General features: G+C 39.4%; 1 protein-coding gene across 1 annotated transcript in view; it reads left to right on the top strand.

Annotated features, from left to right (window-relative positions):
* Positions 1-16108: 16108 nt before the first annotated feature.
* adgra3 (adhesion G protein-coupled receptor A3) overlaps positions 16109-22002 on the top strand; it is a 45116-nt gene continuing 39222 nt past the window's right edge. Inside the window, exon 1 of the mRNA XM_061912732.1 lies at positions 16109-16965. Within this exon, the coding sequence (XP_061768716.1) occupies positions 16760-16965 (206 nt within the window). The 5' untranslated portion in view covers positions 16109-16759. The remainder of the gene's footprint in view (positions 16966-22002) is intronic.

Below are 22002 nucleotides of genomic sequence, written 5' to 3' on the forward strand. Positions count from 1 at the left end.
TAATGAATTAAAAATGGGATTATACTTCCTCTATAAAATCCCGGTAATATATAGAGTCATGGTCAAAGATTTACATACACTTGTAAAGAACATAATGTCATGGCTGTCTTGAGTTTCCAATCATTTCTCCAACTCCTATTTTTTGTGATAGAGTGATTGGAGCACATACTTGATGAAGTTTGGTTCTTTTATTAATTTGTTATGGGTCTACTGAAAATGCTGGGTCGAAAGTATACATACACCAATGTTAATATTTGGTTATATGTACTTTGGCAAGTTTCACTGCAATAAGGCGCCAAACAGCTAAATTTTTGTTTCATCCAACATCACATGGAGAAAGATAAGACATTTTGGAGAAAAGTTCTGTGATCAGATGAAACAAAAACAATTCTGTTTGGCCACAATACCCAGCAATATGTTTGGAGGAGAAAAGGTGAGGCCTTTAATCCCAGGAACACCAGCCTACCGTCAAGCATGGTGGTGGTAGAATTATGCTCTGGGACTATTGCCAATGGAACGGGTGCTTTACAGAGAGTAAATGGGACAATGAAAAAAGAGGATTATCTCCAAATTCTTCAGGACAACCTAAAATCATCAGCCCGAAGGTTGGGTCTTGGGCGCAGTTGGGTGTTCCAACAGGACAATGACCCCAAACACACATCAAAGTGGTAAAGAAATGGCTAAATCAGGCAATAATTAAGGTTTTAGAATGGCCTTCCCAACGTCCTGACTGAAACGTGTGGACAATGCATAACAAACAAGTCCATGTAGAAAACCAACACATTTGGCAGAACTGCACCAATTTTGTCAAGAGGAGTAGTCAAAAATTCAAGCAGAAGCTTGCCAGAAGCTTGTGGATGACTACCAAAAGCGTCTTTTTGCAGTGAAACTTGCCAGGGGACGTATAACCAAATATTAACATTGCAGTATGTATACTTTTGACCCAGCTGATTTGGTCACATTTTCAGTAGACCCATAATAAACTCACAAAAGAACCAAACTTCAAGAATGTTTTTTGTGACTAACAAGTATGTGCTCCAATCACTTTATCACAAGAAAATAAGAGTTGTACAAATTATTGGAAACTCAAGACAGCCATGACATCATGTTCTTTACAAGGGTATTTAAACTTTTGACCACGACTGTATATATCGATTTTTATTTTTTATTTTTTACGGCGCGTTGTCATCACGTTTTGACATTGCTGGTAATACGAGCAGAGGTGCATGTTCGGCAACACACATGAACGCAGTACTTACAAGCAGACAGTGTGTGGACATATGAGGCAGAATAGACACGTTTTGGCTTGAAAACAAAGGATAATGTGAAGCTATAAACACTAAAGAGGTGCTTTATAACATAGCTAGCTAGCAGCTAACATCCATCCGCGGTAGGCACTGTTTTAATTACTTTTAAATCACTGAGTACAAGCGTTATGGAATCGATACTAAAATGATTGCATCAAAATTTGTTATTATCACAAAATGTTTTCAGTTTTTATTTTTTTATTGTTGAAGTCTGGAAATCAGTTCCTGGGCACAGGCTGACTTTAAATATGACCAATGTACTGTATGACCGTGTACCTACTTGGTATTGGATTTATACCAAAATGTGTAGTATCACCTAAATCTAATGTCAAGTATCCAAACAACAAAGTAATGAGTGATTATGTCATTTTAATAGAAGTGTAGGAGAAACATGTTAAAAGAGAAAGTAAGCAGATATTAACAGTAGATGAACAAGTAGATTAATAATCCATTTTCTACCTTTTGTCACTCATAATTTTGACTAAATGATAGAATGGGAGATGACACAATATGTTAAGGCATACGTCAGTAGACAAATTAGGAGCCTTTGTTTGCTTACTTACTACAATAGTAGTTGTTTAATCTGTCGATTTTATTACTTGTTATTACTTTTTATTTTATTACTCGATTTTATTACTAAGATTAAATAAAATCGGTTCAATCGTTTTGTGAGGCAGACGCACTAACTCCTTTCCTACCGTGCTGCCCGTAAAATTTACCCAAAAGTCAAAAAAACTGTCTTGCTTCAACAGCACAATACTGGTCCTGTATTAGCAGGAGATGTCTCAATATGTCATCAGTAGGGCCGACAAAACCCAAAATTGTCAGAAAATTCATATTTTTTCCAAACTTTTATTCCCAAAAATGTCCTTACCCCAAATTTAAAAAATTGGCTTGCTTCAAAAGCACAATATTAGTCTTGTAGATGTAGGAGATGTGTCAAAATCTCATCAGGAGTCCCGACTAAACCCGAAAATGGCAGAATACATATATTTTTCGAAAAACTTTTTTTTACAAAAATGTCATGGAGTGGGGGGTTATACCCTTACACAAAAATGAAAAAAACTGTTTTGTTCCAACAGCACAATACTGGTCCTGGAGATGGAGGAGATGTCTTAAAACCTCATGAGTCCCGACAAAACCCGAAATTGGCAGAAAAGGTATATTTTTTTCAAAAAAAAATTTTCTAAATTGTTTTTTACGAATACATTTTAATGCCATAATAATAATTGCCTTTTGTTATTACACAATACTCTTTGGCTTTGATTATTCAATTTTATACTTACAAATTAAAGGATAAGGTTCTTGCTTTTTAAATCATAAGTCGGGGACATGCATTTAATTCTAACAACAAATGTTTGGAATATGTGTTTGTAATACAGGGGTTTGGAAATGTTGTCCAACAAGGGCCACAAAATAAAAAGTCAAAATTATGAAGGGAGCCATTTTGAAAAAGGTTTTATTAAAAAAAAAAGTTAAAAACAGTCATTACATATGTTTAAAGACAAGACTTAGTGTCAGCGTTGTGTTATAGGTGACAAAGGGTACTATTATGAATTACTACAAAGGTAAAATTAAAAAAACAAGAGGAACAATTTTTTTAAAAAGGGGAAAAAAGCAATGTAATGACAAAGCTGAAATTCTGATAATTAATAATAAGACACTTAATTTTCAATCTACAAAGCTGATCCTGAGTTTTGGCTTTAAATATTGGATACATAATTTCCTTTTTATCTTTAAAAAAAAAAAAAAGTACGATGTACGATAAAAAATGGCCCTCGTATCCTTTAACTTTTCAGTATGATACCCTTGGTGGAAGAAGTTTGGAGAAACCTGAGGTATTAGTATCACATTTTTAGTTTTTTTCGCATTATATCTCACATTTTTGCTCTTTTGTTTTACATTTTTACTTTTATTTTTTTATCCAAAAATATGCTTCAGGCCAACAAAACTAGACCTGTGTTAATGTTGTTTGCAAGGTCAGTTTGTTCTCAAATTTAAAACACATGCAATTGTGTGCAATACATGCACCTTTTCTGTCAAAATGAAAGAACAAATGTGTTTAGTAAAAAAATATAAAGATCTTTACGAATGCACATCATTTCCAGGTTTTTCAGCGGCACATGAAACAATTTGGCAAGCCATATCTGGCCCCTGGAACTTGATTTTGACACATGTGCTTTATATGATAGGAGAAGCTATCCAGAATATTAGCAATGCTGATAATCCTTGAAGTTTGGATGCTGACAGGCAATTAACATCAAATTTTCCCATTTAATCATAAACAAAAGCTAAAATCCTGTAGGCGCAGACGTCGGGATGACCGCCAATGTTGACGCTAACGACTCAAAGGAGCAATCAAATGCTAGCTCACAGGCAAATTAACTCTTGATGGGGGTCAGAGCGACAAAATTCAGTGTGATTCATCGCAGGGATTGAGGAATAAAACGCAAACGAGAGGATTTAATGTGTGAGAAAGTGACACGGCTCTGTAATTGTTTGTATTAGTCTGATTGCTATACAACATCTTTTAGCAATGCTAAGTTGTGGCACGTTATTGATTTGTTTCAGGTGATTAAAGCTGCAATTTGTCTGTATGTAGGCAATAAAAACAATCAGGGCAGCATGTCACTGAGGTTTAAATTGCAGGGAAAATTGTAAAAAATGAAACGACCGGGATTCCAGAGAAAATGTCAACAAAAAGGTATATATATATATATATATATATATATATATATATATATATATATATATATATATATATATATATATATATATTAGGGGTGTGGGAAAAAAAATCGTTTTGAATATGTTGTGGGATTTAGAATCGATTCTCTTTTTTTTTTTTTAAATCATTTTTTTTTTAATCAATCCAACAAACCAATACACAGCAATACCATAACAATGCAATCCAATTCCAAAACCAAACCTGACCCAGCAACACTCAGAACTGCAATAAACAGAGCAATTGAGAGAAGACACAAACACGACACTGAACAAACCAAAAGTAGTGAAACAAAAATGAATATTATCAAAAACAGTATCAACATTAGTTATAATTTCAGCATAACAGTGATTAAAAATCCCTCATTGACATTATCATTAGACATTTATAATAAACAAAAAAAAAGAACAATTGTGTCACAGTGGCTTACACTTGCATCGCATCTCATAAGCTTGACAACACACTGTGTCCAATGTTTTCACAAAGATAAAATAAGTCATATTTTTGGTTCGTTTAATAGTTAAAACAAATTTACAATATTGCAATCAGTTGATAAAACATTGTCCTTTATAATTATAAAAGCTTTTTATAAAAAATCTACTACTCTGCTAGCATGTCAGCAGACTGGGGTAGATCCTGCTGAAATACGATGTATTGAATGAATACAGAATCGTTTTGAATCGGAAAAATATCGTTTTTGAATCGAGAATCGCGTTGAATCGAAAAAATCGATATATTGGCGAATCGCAACCACAAGAATCGATATTGAATCGAATCGTGGGACACCCTAAGATTTGCAGCCCTATATATATGTATATATATATGTATATATATATATATATATATATATATATATATATATATATATATATATATATATATATATATATGTGTGTGTGTATATATACATATATATATGTATATATATATATATATATATATATATATATATATATATATATATATATATATATATATATATATATATATATACATATATATGTATATGTATGTATGTATGTATGTATGTATGTATGTATGTATGTATGTATGTATGACAGACAACATTCACACTCACATTCACACACTAGGGCCAATTTAGTGTTGCCAATCAGCCTATCCCCTGTTGGCCCTGTGATGAGATGGCAACTTGTCCAGGGTGTACGCTGCCTTCCACCCGAATGCAGCTCAGATAGGCTCCAGCGACCCCAAAAGGAACAACCGGTAGGTATAAAATGGATGGATGGATAAATATATATATGTATGTATGTGTGTGTGTGTGTGTGTGTGTGTGTGTGTGTGTGTGTGTGTGTGTGTGTGTATATGTATATATGTATATATGTATTTATATAATTATTTGGTAACACAAGGCAAATGTCCACGACAAGCACAATATTAAACATTATATTTATAATGTATAATATAATAGCTTTGTAGTGACAAATATACTTTGTCTCTCTCCAGTGGACACTTGTGCTATTGCAAGTGTGTTTTGCAGACGTTAAAGTGTCAAAGGCCTCTCTACAATACTTGACTTTCCTCTAGTGGACATATTTGCAATGGCACGTCATGAAAGCTGGAAAGACACTTGACGATACTTGACTTCCCTCTGGTGGCCATTTGCGGATATTACAAGTCCATGCAGCTGGACGCCTTTGAGAACTAATGCATGACAGTGGTGCAAGCAGCATCGCCAAAAGCTGAAATGTTCCACAATGCAGTGCTTTCCACTGGTTCTGCAGTCGACCTGTTCTTAAAAAATACTAATTATTTGCCAGACGAGGGCTTTTTATTAGCCGCAACTGACAACAAGTCTTGTGACATGATGGGGGTGAAAAAAAGGGTGTGTTTGCAGCTTATTGACATGGAAATGTCAATTTATCCATCCATCATGTAACGTTAACAAATATTTTTATGTTGCTTGTCAAAGTTCCCCTATATTTAAATAGTGTTTTACTTTTTTTTATGAATCTCGTCTCTCCCATGTTTTGTACTGAACTCGAAGTCTGATATGATGTCATTTTACTCTGTGTGACAGGTTAACTTTTGGGTTTGTTTTGGCTTCATTTATAAAATAAAACAACTCATGTCTTGCATACATCCAAGGCATTTTCTTTTGGTAAATGGGTTGTACTTGTATAGCGCTTTTCTACCCCTTTTTAAGGAGCCCTAAGCGCTTTGACAGTATTTCCACGTTCACCTATTCACACACTGACAGCGGGAGCTGCCATGCAAGGCACTCACCAGGACCCATCAGGAGCAAATGTGAAGTGTCTTGCTCAACGACACAACGAACGTGACTAGATTGGTAGAAGGTGGAGATTGAACCAATAACCCTCAGATTGTTAGCACAGCCACCCTACCAACTTCGCCACGCCGTCCCTTTTCTTGGATGGTATTACAAATGCAAATGGAAATTTCAAAATAATTTGTCAAAATATTTAAATATTAATCAGCCGATTGGAACGCACACTAATAAAGTTAAAGTACCACTGATAGTCCCACACACCAGGTGTGGTGAAATTAAGCTTTGCATTTGACCCATCCCCTTGTTACACCACCTGGAAGGTGAGTGGAGCAGTGAGCAGCAGCGGTGGCAGCGCTCAGGAACCAATTTGGTGATTTAACCCTCAATTCCAATAGATTATACAATAATGAGCCATTAAATAATCGAGAAGAATTAGCAACTGAATTCAATTTTCTTTTTTTCTTTTTTTACTCTGTCAAGGTCCTGGGTTTGATACTGGGCTCGGGATCTTTCTGTGTAGAGTTTGCATGTTCTCCCCGTGAATGCGTGGGTTTCCTCCGGGTACTCTGGCTTCCTCCCACTTCCAAAGACATGCACCTGGGGATAGGTTGATTGGCAACACTAAATGTGGCCCTAGTGTGTGAATGTGAGTGTGAATGTTGTCTGTCTATCTGTGTTGGTCCTGCGATGAGGTGGTGACTTGTCCAGGGTGTACCCCGACTTCCGCCTGAGTGCAGTTGGGTTAGGCTCCAGCCACCCCTGTGACCCCAAAAGGGACAAGCGGTAGGAAATGGATGGATGTATCAAAGCGATATGCATCTTTGGCCTTTGAAGGATTTATTGACTTAACGTTTGTCACTTTTAGATCAGTTATTTGCTCTGACTTAAAAACCAGCTGTTCCGGGGATCAATTGACTCAAGGGCTAACTCTGACAGACTAAACATTTGTTTTGTTTTTAATTATGCCTCCATCCATTTTCTACCGCTTGTCCCTTTGGGGGTCGTGCGGGGTGGTGGAGCCTATCTCAGCTGCATTTGGGCGAAAGGCGGGGTACACCCTGGACAAGTCGCCACCTCATCGCAGGGCCAACACAGATAGACAACATTCACACTCACATTCACACACGAGTCCTACCAAAGACTATAACAAATGTGACCTGTTACCTCCCTGCTTGACACTCAGCATCAAAGGTTGCAATTGGGGGTTGAATCACCAAAAATGATTCTCGGGCACGGCCACCGCTGCTGCTCACTGCTCCCCTCACCTCCCAGGGGGTGATCAAGGGTGATGGGTGAAATGCAGAGAAAGAAAACCCTCGTCTCCATGGCAACGTCTCTGTCACTTTCACTCATTTGTCACTTTTCCACTACCGCAGGGGTAGGCAACCCAGAACGTTTAAAGAGCCATTTTGGTCTCAAATAACACAACGCTGTCAAGCGCCATTCATACAAAACTCACAAGCTGCACTAACATTAAACTTTCATATTAGGGTGAGGGCCGCAAAATAACGTCTCGCGGGCCTCTTGTCTGAGACCCCTGCTGTAGATGATATGATATATTAAATATATTTTTTAAATGGTGTTGCATGGGCAGGATATGCACTGAAAACAGGATTGGTCCAAGGATCGGACCCTTAGGGAGACCACAAGATGTTATTTATATGGTGCAGGGATACCCATGATTTCCGCCTTTTAAAGCTTCTCTTGGACAACCAATTTTTGACCTCAGTATTTGTAAAATCCTAGATACAGCCCTGATTGCGCTATGAACAAGAGCAAAGATACACCAGCGGCAGAGAGTTGTTTCGAAAGAATTTCCAAACGGCGAATCATGAAACTAAAGCGTTTTAATGTCTCAGAGTTCATTCATGAGGCTCTGTGGAATGATGGAAGGACTTTTAAATCCGGAAGAAAAGACTGTTTGTCCCCCTGCCAATACTGTTCCAGATGAAGGTTGCTATTATACTATCTTACCAGTTGTGTTGAATATTGAGTTATTGTTAATGAGTTTGTAGTGCACAAATGCAGCGTGAAGAGGTTTGTTTAAGCTTTATTATTTGCCTTTAATATACCGGCTTCATTTTCTTCCATCTCATTCGTATTTCGGGCATTCTCCATTTCCTTCACTCCCTTCTTAAATACATTTCTGCTTCTTTTTTTCTCTCATTGATGCACTTCAATATCTTCTGTTCTTTTAATATGTGAATTAGATAAACATTATTCTCTTTATTACAATCGTTGCTTATGATTTTATTGAAAGGTATCGGCTTCTGGGTTATATCTCGCACGTTGAGATTGGCGCATGCGCAATACGAAGAGTCCCTGGTGGCGGCACACACACACTCGAGAGAGATCCGGTTTTTAATTGCATAATCCAGGTGTGTTAGTCCAAATTTTCAAAAAGTGTTTTCACGGGTTGTAAGATGCTTATTTGGAGCCGAACACTTTGAGAAATCTGACTAATTTAGTGCATGGAATCGTACTGAGTCACACCAATCTTTACATCAAGAGACAAAACATTTATGTCCAACTTTCGCTCCACTTGCATCCTTCATGTTGTGTCAAAGTTTGCAGAAAAGTGGATGGCCTAACTGCTGAATATACATCTTTTCCATGGCCGTTTTTTTCTGCACTCAATGCAATTCGGATTGCGTCAGTATCACTCCACCGAAATGGCAAACGGTGTCTTAATAGAAAAAGTGAAATCCTTGCTGGATAAAACCACCTGTTGCTGCAGTGTTTTTAGACTTGAAGAAACATTTTGATACAGTAGACCAGGGGTCACCAACATTTTTGAAACCAGGAGCTACTCATGGGTACTGATTAATGCGAAGGGCTACCAGTTTGATAAAAACTTAAATAAATTGCCAGAAATAGCCAATTTGCTCAATTTACCTTTAATAAATAAATCTATATATATATATATATATAAATGCGTATTTCTGTCTGTCATTCCGTCTTACATTTTTTTTCCTTTTACGGAAGGTTTTTTGTAGAGAACAAATTATGAAAAAAACACTTAATTGAACGGTTTAAAAGACGAAAAAACACAAAAATTTAATTTTGAAACATAGTTTATCTTCAATTTCGACTCTTTAAAAGTCAAAATTCAACCGAAAAAAATGAAAAGAAAAACTAGCTAATTCGAATATTTTTGAAGAAATTTAAAAATAATTTATGGAACATCATTGGTAATTTTTCCTGATTAAGATTAATTTTACAATTTTGATGACATGTTTTAAATAGGTTAAAATCCAATCTGCACTTTGTTAGAATATATTACACATTGGACCAAGCTATATTTCCAACAAAGACAAACCATTATTTGTTCTAGATTTTCCAGAACAAAAATTTTAAAAGAAATTCAAAAGACTTTGAAATAAGATTCACATTTCATTCTACAGACTTTCTAGATTTGCCAGAATATTTTTTTTGAATTTTAATCATAAGTGTGAAGAAATTTTTCACAAATATTCTTTGTCAAAAAAACAGAAGCTACAATGAAGAATTAAATTTAAATGTATTTATTATTCTTTACAATAATAATTTAAAAAAAGTACTTGAACATTGATTTAAATTGTCAGGAAAGAAGAGGAAGGAATTTAAAAGGTAAAAAGGTATATGTGTTTAAGAATCCTAAAATCATTTTTAAGGTTGTATTTTTTCTGTAAAAATTTCTTTCTGAAAGTTATGAGAAGCAAGGTAAAAAAAATAAATGAATTTATTCAAACAAGTGAAGACCAACTCTTTAAAATATTTTCTTGTATTTTCAAATTCTATGTGAGTTTTGTCTCTCTTAGAATCAAAAATGTGGAACAAAGCAATACCAGCTTGCTAGTAAATAAAAAAAATAAATAAAAATAAAAATAGAGGCAGCTCACTGGTAAGTGCTGCTATTTGAGCTATTTTTAGAACAGGCCAGCGGGCTACTCATCTGGTCCTTGTGGGCTACCTGGTGCCCCCGGGCACCGCGTTGGTGACCCCTGCAGTAGACCATTAGGCTCTCCTGTCTAAACTGACTGACTTTAACTTTGTTTCAAATCTTACTTGTCCAACAGAAGACAATCAGTGAGGGCTGGTAATATTTTGTCATCCTATCTTGAGTAGGGTTCCACAAGGCTCTGGGCTCATGTGAACACACGCAGAGACGACTTGCAAGTGCAAACAGGGTGGAGAAAGAATAGGGAGAATGGACATATTTTGACTTTAAAACTAACAATAAAGGTGAAGCTATATCCAGTGAAGCGCCATTCTGCACTAGCTACATCAAAACAAAGCTAGCTATTAACTAATTGGCAGCTAACGTCAGTGAAGTGTTTTAGCAACTTCTAAAGCACTAATCTTCGCCACCATGGCGACAAATAAACCATGTTTCTTACAAGTGTCATCCCCGCAGGATGAGGAATAGCTAAACATGCTTCACTCCACACCGTAGAAAGATAGGCTGAAGTCTATCCCAGCTGCACTCGGCTGGAAGGCAGAGTACAACCTGGACAAGTCACTACCTCATTGCAGGGCCAACACAGATAGATAGCTATCAAACTCACTTTCGTTACACTTATGCTATAGGATTTATAAACTCAAACAATTGACAATCAACGACTAACATTTTATTCCAGGTATAACAAAGCAAATCACCAAATTATTTTGAACACTAGAATAAAATACACTAGACTGGTCCTTCCCTTATTAATGTATTTAAAAACGAACTCGCTCCAGTATTCTAAAGGCATACAACTGCGGCATATTTCATTTGACTTAAAAGGGAAAACAACAACCTCCTCATTAGTGAAAGCAAATGAATCTGTCCATAAAGCATTAAATGTTCTATTTTAATACAAATTGTGTGTCTTTTTTTGACCGCTAAAAACAATACAAATGCAGGCTTCAAATTTTAACTTTTTAAGGTCAAGGCAAGTGTTGCCTTAAAGGAGGGCTCATATTTTAGGACACCAAGGCAAGTTAGAAGGTATAAATATATACAGTTGTGGTCAAAAGTGTACATACACTTGTAAAGAACATAATGTCATGGCTGTTTTGAGTTTCCAATAATTTCTACAACTCTTATTTTTTTTGTGTGATAGCGTGATTGGAGTACATACTTGTTTGTCACAAAAAACATCCATGAAGTTTGGTTCTTTTATCAATTTATTATGGGTCTACTGAAATCTGACCAATACTGCTGGGTCAAAAGTATACAAATAAAGTACTATTTTTCTATCTATCTATATATACAGCAATGTTATTATTTGGTTACAATGAAGTACTATCTTTCCATCCATCTATTATTTGGTTACAATGAAGTACTATCTATCCATCTATCTATCCATCTATCCATCTATCCATCTATCATCTATCCATCTATCCATCTTTCCATCTATCCATCTATCCATCTATCCATCTATCCATCTATCTATCTATCTATCTATCTATCTATCTATCTATCTATCTATCTATCTATCTATCTATCTATCTATCTATACAGCAATGTTATTATTTGGTTGTATGTCCCCTGGCAAGCTTCACTGCAATAAGGTGCTTTTGGTAGCCATCTTCAAACTTCTGGTTGAATTTTTGACCACTCCTCTTGACAAAATTGGTGCAGTTCAGCTAAATTTGTTGGTTTTCTGACATGGATTTGTTTCTTCAGCATTGTCCACTCGTTTAAGTCAGGACTTTGGAAAGGTCATTCTAAAACCTTAATTCTAGCCTGATTTAGCAATTCCTTTACCACTTTTGGTGTGTGTTTGGGGTCATTGTCTCCCATCTGCGCCCAAGACCCAACCTCCAGGCTGAGGATTTTAGATTGTCCGAAGAATTTGGAGGTAATCCTCCTTTTTCATTGTCCCATTTACTCTCTGCAAGGCACCAGTTCCATAAGCAGCAAAACAGGCTTAGAGCATAATACTACAACCATTCATTTAGTTTATTCATTCAGTTTATTATTACTATTAAGGTTATTTTCTTGATGCTAACAAATAGCACCAAAGATGCTATAATATGGTCATCCATCCATCCATCCTTTCCCTACCGCTTATTCCCTGTTGGGGTCGCAGGGGGCGCTGGCGCCTATCTCAGTTACAATCGGGCGGAAGGCGTCGTACACCCTGGACAAGTCGCCACCTCATCGCAGAATATGGTCATCCGTGTCGAACAATGCACTTGGGTTTTCTGCGCATCATCAACTCAGCTTTTAGTTTCTGTTATGAAAATCGACAATGAAAATACGGTGGCTGTATAGCTCGGTTGGTATAGTGGCCGTGCCAGCAACTTGACAGTTGCAGGTTCGAACCCCGCTTCCGCCATCCTATTCACTGCCATTGTGTCCTTGGGCAAGACACTTTACCCACCTGTTCCCAGTGCCAGCCACACTGGTTTAAATGTAACTTAGTTATTGGGTTTCACTGTGTAATGCGCTTTGAGTCACTAGAGAAAAAGCGCTATATAAATATAATTCACTTCACTTGGACCAACAATTACAAAATGTATTACCGTACTAGGACCTAACAACCATGTATTTTAGTTATATTTAGGCATGGCAATCACAAAGAACATAAACTAATTTGATCTCTTAATCTTTACGTATAGTTCTGCTCTCAAACACTATTAATATAGTAGAGCAAAACAGCAAGTTTCTCAAACAAATCATATATCCAAACAAACATTTTACACGGTGATCGCTTCAGACATGGCATGGTCCGATTGTATTCCACAAAATAATGAAAATTATATTTTTACTTCCACACTTTTTAATTTTTTCCCTGATTGTATTACCTTTATTACTTCTCTCAGGACTCTTTGAAAGCTATTTCTTATCCTATCTCTATTTGAACGACTGGAACACCCAGGAACAAAACAGCAACAGAGGGGTTCAGGATTTTTCCCGGAAGTGCATTGCCGAAATTAATTTTGAACTATTCATTGGAAAACAAGATTGCACCACTGTGATACGATGGATAAATACTGTGAGTCATTAGATATTATGGCCCTTTGTAGTTATAAGGAACGAACAGCGATAATTGGATGCAGAGATCCGTACAAGATCGACATGTCTGAGTGGAGCAAAGACCACAACATCCTCCTCAATGTTTCATACCCGGACTTTGAGAACTACTTAATTGTTCAACCCAGCCCATTTTACACTTTCAAAGACTTTCACAATTGTTAGAGTCAAGACAGATAGACGGTTTTGTTAGTGCATGGGTTTGTGAAATTTATGTTTATCTCTATACACCCACTGGACAATGTGTCATCAAGCCAAGTTGGATTAAAATACCCTTAAAAATGATATGACCCAAATTTGACACCCTGGATAATCATGGATTACCAATATAATGTAATCTACGCACACCGTGACTGTTAGGCCATATTAAGAAAATGTTGTTCTCATGCGCTTCACTTTTGTTTTATGGAGGCTGCAATCCGGATAAGAGAAGTAAGCACTATTTTTATCAATATAACTACTGTCAAAGTTATTCGAACAAACACATTAAATTAATGCAAAGTGGGACTGTCACATATTTTAGAATATTTTTAATTACAAAATGTTCACCTGAAGTTATCTATATAAACACAAAATCGTCCACACGTCACACCTCTTAGTTGGTTGTAGTAAACCATGCTCGCCTTCACCTTTACCTTTCTTTTCAGTAGCTTCCATTTTTCCAGAAATACGCTGAGAAATGCGATACAAGCTAGGAATATCTCTACCACCTTGAATGTGGCAGTTGACAATGGCACATGTCAGCATTATGAATATTACTGGATAAATTGTCAGCCACAATTAGCGTTTGACGAATGCGTCCTTCGTCAAGTGACTTTAAAATGTAACTTCCGCCCTTCAATATGGATATTAGCAATGCATTGTGGAAAATGTAAAAAAAAAAATGCACACCTCTACACTGAATTTTATACTCAAAGGTTACACTCACTCTCATTTATTTTAATGCTACGCTCAAAGTGGTCGAACAGCATGTGCCGGATGTGGCCTGCGGGACTGTGGTTGAATAGAGATCCCCTGAACTATGGAACTTTCGCCCTCTGCAAATTCAAAAAGCTACATCTGTGGAATGTTTTAAATCAGCACTTAATGCACTAGCTTTTAATACAAGTTGATCTAGGCTTTCTAGTAAAGTATATTATTGTATTTTATTTCGAAAGGGAAAATTGGTACAAAATGGAAGGATGCATGCTGTTATTGTTTTTTTTTTTTTGCCTGTTAGTTATAAGATATTTTTTTATTGGCTTAGTAATTGTTTTTATTATTGTACTTTTCTGAATCTGTACAGCACTTTGGGGCAGCTTGAGGCGATTGCTTCAAACGTGCGTTAACCTGCAAGTAAACATCGACCTTGACCTTTCACAGGCCAGATGTGGATAGTTAAATGGCATAAAGTTACAGCAAATGCTTTAACATATTGACAAATGCTTTGTGGTTGCTTAACTGGCTGTTTTATTTACATTTAAATTTTGACAAAACAGGGATTCACGGTGGCAGAGGGGTTAGTATGTCTGCCTCACAATATGAAGGTCTTGCAGTCCTGGGTTCAATCCCTGGCTCGGGATCTTTCTGTGTGGAGTTTGCATGTTCTCCCAGTGATGAGGTGGCGACTTGTCCAGGGTGTAGCCCGCCTCCCGCCCGATTGTAACTGAGATAGGCACTAGCGCCTATGGATGGAAGGAACTCTGACTTGAATTGAAAAAATATATATATTAGGGGTGTGGGAAAAAATCGATTCGAATACGAATCGAATCGTTTATGTTGTGCGATTCAGAATCGATTCCAATTTTTTAAAAATCGTTTTTGTTTTTTTTATTTCAATTTTTTTTTTTTTTAATCAATCCAACAAAACAATACACATCAATTCCATAACAATGCAATCCAATTCCAAAACCAAACCTGACTCAGCAACACTCAGAACTGCAATAAACAGAGCAATTGAGAGGAGACACAAACATGACACAGAACAAACCAAAAGTAGTGAAACAAAAATGAATATTATCAACAACAGTATCAATATTATTTATAATTTCAGCATAGCAGTGATTAAAAATCCCTCATTGACATTATCATTAGACATTTATAAAAATTTTAAAAAAGTGTCACAGTGGCTTACACTTGCATCACATCTCATAAGCTTGACAACATACTGTGTCCAATATTTTCACAAAGATAAAATAAGTCATATTTTTGGTTTGTTTAATAGTTAAAACAAATTGACATTATTGCAATCAGTTGATAAAACATTGTCCTTTACAATTATAAAAACATTTTTTTTTTTTAAATCTACTACTCTGCTAGCCTGTCAGCAGACTGGGGTAGATCCTGCTGAAATCCTATGTATTGAATGAATACAGAATCGTTTTGAATTGGAAAAATATCGTTTTTGAATCGAGAATCGAATCGAATCGAAAAAATCGATATATTATCGAATCGTGACCCCAAGAATCGATATTGAATCGAATTGCGGGACACCCAAAGATTCACAGACCTAATATATATAGTTTTTCACTAAAGAAGGGTTCGGTGAATGCGGGAATGAAACCGGTGGGGTTCGATACCTCCAACAAAGTTAAGAACCACTGCCCTAGTGTGTGAATGTGAGTGTGAATGTTGTCTATCTGTGTTGGCCCTGTGATGAGGTGGCGACTTGTCCAGGGTGTACACCGCCTTCCGCCCGATTGTAGCTGAGATAGGCGCCAGCGCCCCCCGCGACCCCAAAAGGGAACAAGCGGTAGAAAATGAATGAATGGATGGATGTTAACAAAACAAAAAAAATGCAGACTTAGTAGCTAGACAAAAATAACCTCCAGATGTTTTATTTTGAAAAACACCGGAAGTGTTGTTGAATCCCAACACAAAGTGCTCTGGGCAGGACCGTGGGAAGAGCGTGGACATCTGAATGGGAAATAACTCGCTGGGATTTCTTCACAAAGACACGAAGGAAGCTAAAGACACACGACGACGACTTTGCTTACATTTTTACAACACATGCGAACTAGTTTTATTTGCATTCAGATGAGTGGTAAACTTTCGCCTGCTGTTGCCGAGTCGTCGCTCATGTTGATTTCCTGGTGTTCAAGAGGAGACGTTCTGTTTGGATCAGACCCTGGAAGCTCATTTTGTTTGCGTGGATAATTTTCAGGATGACTGGAAAAGAAAACATTCATATTCGGGATCCACCCATCCAAAGAAGTTCTTATTAAGTGGACTTTAGCGAGCAGGCACCGTGTTGCGTTTGCGGATTCGCGATTTCGCAGGAAGATAGGGTTGTTTTTTGGGGAACAGTGGAGCTCAAATGAAGGGACAAAGAACACTTCCGTTGCACAGAAATTGAATGAAAAACATTACAAATGGAGGATGAACAGCTTAAAAGGCTACTGTTTGTGATTAGCATGTCAGTGTAACTTAAAAACACGACTTTCCTGTCGTAACTTAATGCCATTTTTTTATTTCTGCCGTGGTTACTTTACAATCCCATGGGAAAAATGAACATGAAATACTTTGTCATGTCGCTATTGCTCAGCATCAGCGTGTGGTCTGCATTGGTCGCGTCCGATTGCAAATCATACGACGAACGCTCGAAAAGCCCAGTAAAAAGCCCGGACAAGAAGGTGGTCTGCAGCAACATGGAGCTCCATCAGGTGTTGCCGCCTGATTTCTTCCCCAATCGGACGGTCACACTGTGAGTATACACTATAATATTTATAGTCTTCTGCTTTACGAGTGCCGTTTAAAGCATCATTTTGTACTATGGCATTTAAAGTATGTGTAATGATTTTTATGAAGTAAATACACTTAGCTTTACATTATATTTTAACATTCTTAGAACAATTATCAGTAATCACTGATTCACCACTTTCTAAGATATTTGCATCAATTTTTTGCACTACTGATTTTATTTTTTTCTATTGAGAGGAGAAAAGTAAGGTATTTGTTGCAAGATTACAGCATGGAATATGAAACAAAAACAGGACTGGCTGCACTAGAAAAAAAAACACTGAAGGAAAGGAAATAAAGATTTGCTGCAGTGTTGTACCTTAATAGATGTTTCGTGACATGTGATTCAGTGGGAGTGGAAAAAATGTCAGCAGTTTAATTATAACTGGCAGGAGGACTGGACACATCTGAGTACATTTTCATAACACGTACGTTGCTTTGGTTGTTTCTCTTGTAGCTTTTCAGTTTTCATTCCTCAAAGCATTAGTGACGGGTCTCATTTTCAACCGGTGGTAGGAGAAGTCACATGAATAGTATGACCAATACTTGGCAATTGTGCTTGATCGAGCATATATGTCCCTTCAGTGCAGGGATTTTACTTTGTGGATTGTTTTATTTGTATTCTCGGCGCTGGTGGCTGCAATAAAATTATGACACACCCATCCATCCGTCCATTTTCTGTCGCTTGTCCCTTTCGGGGTCGCGGGTGGTGCTGGAACCTGTCCCAGCTGTATTCGGCGGAAGGCGGCGTACACCCTGGACAAGTCGCCAGCTCATTGCAGGGTCAACATAGATAGACAACATTCACACCCATCCATCCATCCATCCATCCATTTATACCACTTATTCCCTTTTTTGGTGTCGCGGGGGGCGCTGGCGCCTATCTCAGCTACAATCGGGCGGAAGGCGGGGTACATCCTAGACAAGTCGCAACTTCATCACAGGGCCAACACAGATAGACAGACAACATTCACACTCACATTCACACACTAAGGCCAATTACATAACTGCAATACATTTGTGGTTTTGGGTTTGGATGACTTCATCGTCTAATATGCATAATTGTCCATGAGTTAATCTCGACAAGTTTACATGTAAGTACCTTAAGTTTTAAACAAACAAGTCAGAAAGTTGTCCTTGCTGTGGCTGATGAGTTCATGAGCATCAGACTTGTGCTTATGGGGCACATCCAATTGATTTTTGATTGATTGATTGAGAAGTTTATTGACATCTTAAATAATTGAATCCATGTAATGCAGGGGTGTCCAAAGTACGGCCCGGGGGACAATTGCGGCCCGCAGGTAATTTTTTATCGGTCCCCACGGCACATTTTAAAAATACGATTGAACATTTTTGTAAACGTAAAAAGTGATATAAACGAGCAAACAGGTGAAATGTAACAATAAAATGTTGCAATGTTTACTCTAATAACACAAATCTGCCATGCAGGCTGTTTCTTTCTTTAAAAAATAATAATGAATCAAAATCAATGTCATTATGAATTATTGACCTATTCAAGGCTCCAGTTACGTCACGTTAAATTTTTCACTTTGAGATATTTTTGGGGGAAAATGTTGCATATTTTGTGTTTGCCATATAAACATTTGAGCTGTTTTTTTTTTAAGAAGGGCCTAAAATGAACAAACAAAAAACATAAACAACAACATTGATTGATTGATTGAACAATAAAACTTATAATTGACGGATAGATCTGAAGTTGATCTTGAGATTATTGTGTTAAAAGTAAACAGTAAAAAAAATATATAATTTATTTTCTAACACTTTAATGAGTAGGACCCTTTTGGATCCCCAATTATTATAGTGTTATTTGTTTTTAAGTGTCATTGCTCAAAAAATAATAATGAATTAAAATCAATGGTGTTATTAGTTATTGACTTTTTTAATGCTCCGATTATTATATAATCTCAAGAATTCCACTTAAAAAAATTATTGGGTGAAAATATTGCATATTTTGTGATTTTTCCATTAAAAAAAAATTTTTTTGTAACAAAAAGAGCATACAACTTAAATCTTTAAAATCATTATATTGACAGATAGGCCTAATGTTGATCTAGAGATTTAAAACGTGAATCCATCCATCCATCCATCCATCATCTTCCGCTTATCCGAGGTCGGGTCGCGGGGGCAGCAGCCTAAGCAGGGAAGCCCAGACTTCCCTATCTCCAGCCGCTTCGTCTAGCTCTTCCCGGGGGATCCCGAGGCGTTCCCAGGCCAGCCGGGAGACATAGTCTTTCCAACGTGTCCTGGGTCTTCCCCGTGGCCTCCTACCAGCTGGACGTGCCCTAAACACATCCCTAGGGAGGCGTTCGGGTGGCATCCTGACCAGATGCCCGAACCACCTCATCTGGCTCCTCTCGATGTGGAGGAGCAGCGGCTTTACGTTGAGCTCCTCCCGGATGGCAGAGCTTCTCACCCTATCTCTAAGGGAGAGCCCCGCCACCCGGCGGAGGAAACTCATTTCGGCCGCTTGTACCCGTGATCTTATCCTTTCGGTCATGACCCAAAGCTCATGACCATAGGTGAGGATGGGAACGTAGATCGACCGGTAAATTGAGAGCTTTGCCTTCCGGCTCAGCTCCTTCTTCACCACAACGGATCGATACAACGTCCGCATTACTGAAGACGCCGCACCGATCCGCCTGTCGATCTCACGATCCACTCTTCCCCCACTCGTGAACAAGACTCCTAGGTACTTGAACTCCTCCACTTGGGGCAGGGTCTCCTCCCCAACCCGGAGATGGCACTCCACCCTTTTCCGGGCGAGAACCATGGACTCGGACTTGGAGGTGCTGATTCTCATTCCGGTCGCTTCACACTCGGCTGCGAACCGATCCAGTGAGAGCTGAAGATCCCGGCCAGATGAAGCCATCAGGACTACATCATCTGCAAAAAGCAGAGACCTAATCCCGTGGCCACCAAACCGGAACCCCTCAACGCCTTGACTGCGCCTAGAAATTCTGTCCATAAAAGTTATGAACAGAATCGGTGACAAAGGACAGCCTTGGCGGAGTCCAACCCTCACTGGAAACGTGTCCGACTTACTGCCAGCAATGCGGACCAAGCTCTGACACTGATCATACAGGGAGCGGACTGCCACAATAAGACATTCCGATACCCCATACTCTCTGAGCACTCCCCACAGGACTTCCCGAGGGACACGGTCGAATGCCTTCTCCAAGTCCACAAAGCACATGTAGACTGGTTGGGCAAACTCCCATGCACCCTCAAGCACCCTGCCGAGAGTATAGAGCTGGTCCACAGTTCCACGACCAGGACGAAAACCACACTGTTCCTCCTGAATCCGAGGTTCGACTATCCGGCGAAGCCTCCTCTCCAGTACACCTGAATAAACCTTACCGGGAAGGCTGAGGAGTGTGATCCCACGATAGTTGGAACACACCCTCCGGTCCCCCTTCTTAAAGAGAGGGACCACCACCCCGGTCTGCCAATCCAGAGGTACCGCCCCCGATGTCCACGCGATGCTGCAGAGTCTTGTCAACCAAGACAGCCCCACAGCATCCAGAGCCTTAAGGAACTCCTTGCGGATCTCATCCACCCCCGGGGCCTTGCCGCCGAGGAGCTTTTTAACTACCTCAGCGACCTCAGCCCCAGAAATAGGAGAGTCCACTACAGATTCCCCAGGCACCGCTTCCTCAAAGAAAGACGTGTTGGTGGGATTGAGGAGGTCTTCGAAGTATTCCCTCCACCGATCCACAACATCCGCAGTCGAAGTCAGCAGAACACCATCCGCACCATACACGGTGTTGATAGTGCACTGCTTCCCCTTCCTGAGGCGCCGTATGGTGGTCCAGAATCGCTTCGAAGCCGTCCGGAAGTCGTTTTCCATGGCTTCCCCGAACTCTTCCCATGTCCGAGTTTTTGCCTCCGCGACCGCTGAAGCTGCACACCGCTTGGCCCGTCGGTACCCGTCCACTGCCTCCGGAGTCCTATGAGCCAAAAGAACCCGATAGGACTCCTTCTTCAGCTTGACGGCATCCCTCACTGCTGGTGTCCACCAACGGGTTCTGGGATTACCGCCACGACAGGCACCAACAACCTTGCGGCCACAGCTCCAATCAGCCGCCTCGACAATAGAGGTTCGGAACATGGTCCACTCGGACTCAATGTCCCGCACCTCCCTCGTGACATGTTCAAAGTTCTCCCGGAGGTGTGAATTGAAACTCTCTCTGACAGGAGACTCTGCCAGACGTTCCCAGCAGACCCTCACAATGCGCTTGGGCCTGCCAGGTCTGTCCGGCATCCTCCCCCACCATCGCAGCCAACTCACCACCAGGTGGTGATCGGTAGAAAGCTCCGCCCCTCTCTTCACCCGAGTGTCCAAAACATAAGGCCGCAAATCCGATGACACAACTACAAAGTCGATCATGGAACTGCGGCCTAGGGTGTCCTGGTGCCAAGTGCACATATGGACACCCTTATGTTTGAACATGGTGTTTGTTATCGACAAACTGTGACGAGCACAAAAGTCCAATAACAAAACACCACTCGGGTTTAGATCCGGGCGACCATTCTTCCCAATCACGCCTCTCCAGGTTTCACTGTCGTTGCCAACATGAGCGTTGAAGTCTCCCAGTAGGACAAGGGAATCACCCGGAGGAGCACTTTCCAGTACTCCCTCGAGTGTACCCAAAAAGGGTGGGTATTCTGAACTGCTGTTTGGTGCGTAAGCACAAACAACAGTCAGGATCCGTCCCCCCACCCGAAGGCGAAGGGAAGCTACCCTCTCGTCCACTGGGTTGAACTCAAACGTACAGGCTTTGAGCCGGGGGGAAACCAGAATTGCCACCCCAGCCCGTCGCCTCTCACTGCCGGCAACGCCAGAGTGGAAGAGGGTCCAGTCCCTCTCGAGAGAACTGGTTCCAGAGCCCTTGCTGTGCGTCGAGGTGAGTCCGACTATATCCAGCCGGAACTTCTCTACCTCGCGCACTAGCTCAGGCTCCTTCCCCCCCAGTGAGGTGAC

This window comes from Nerophis ophidion, linkage group LG10, assembly GCF_033978795.1.
Source record: "Nerophis ophidion isolate RoL-2023_Sa linkage group LG10, RoL_Noph_v1.0, whole genome shotgun sequence".
Taxonomy (NCBI): Eukaryota; Metazoa; Chordata; class Actinopteri; order Syngnathiformes; family Syngnathidae; genus Nerophis; species Nerophis ophidion.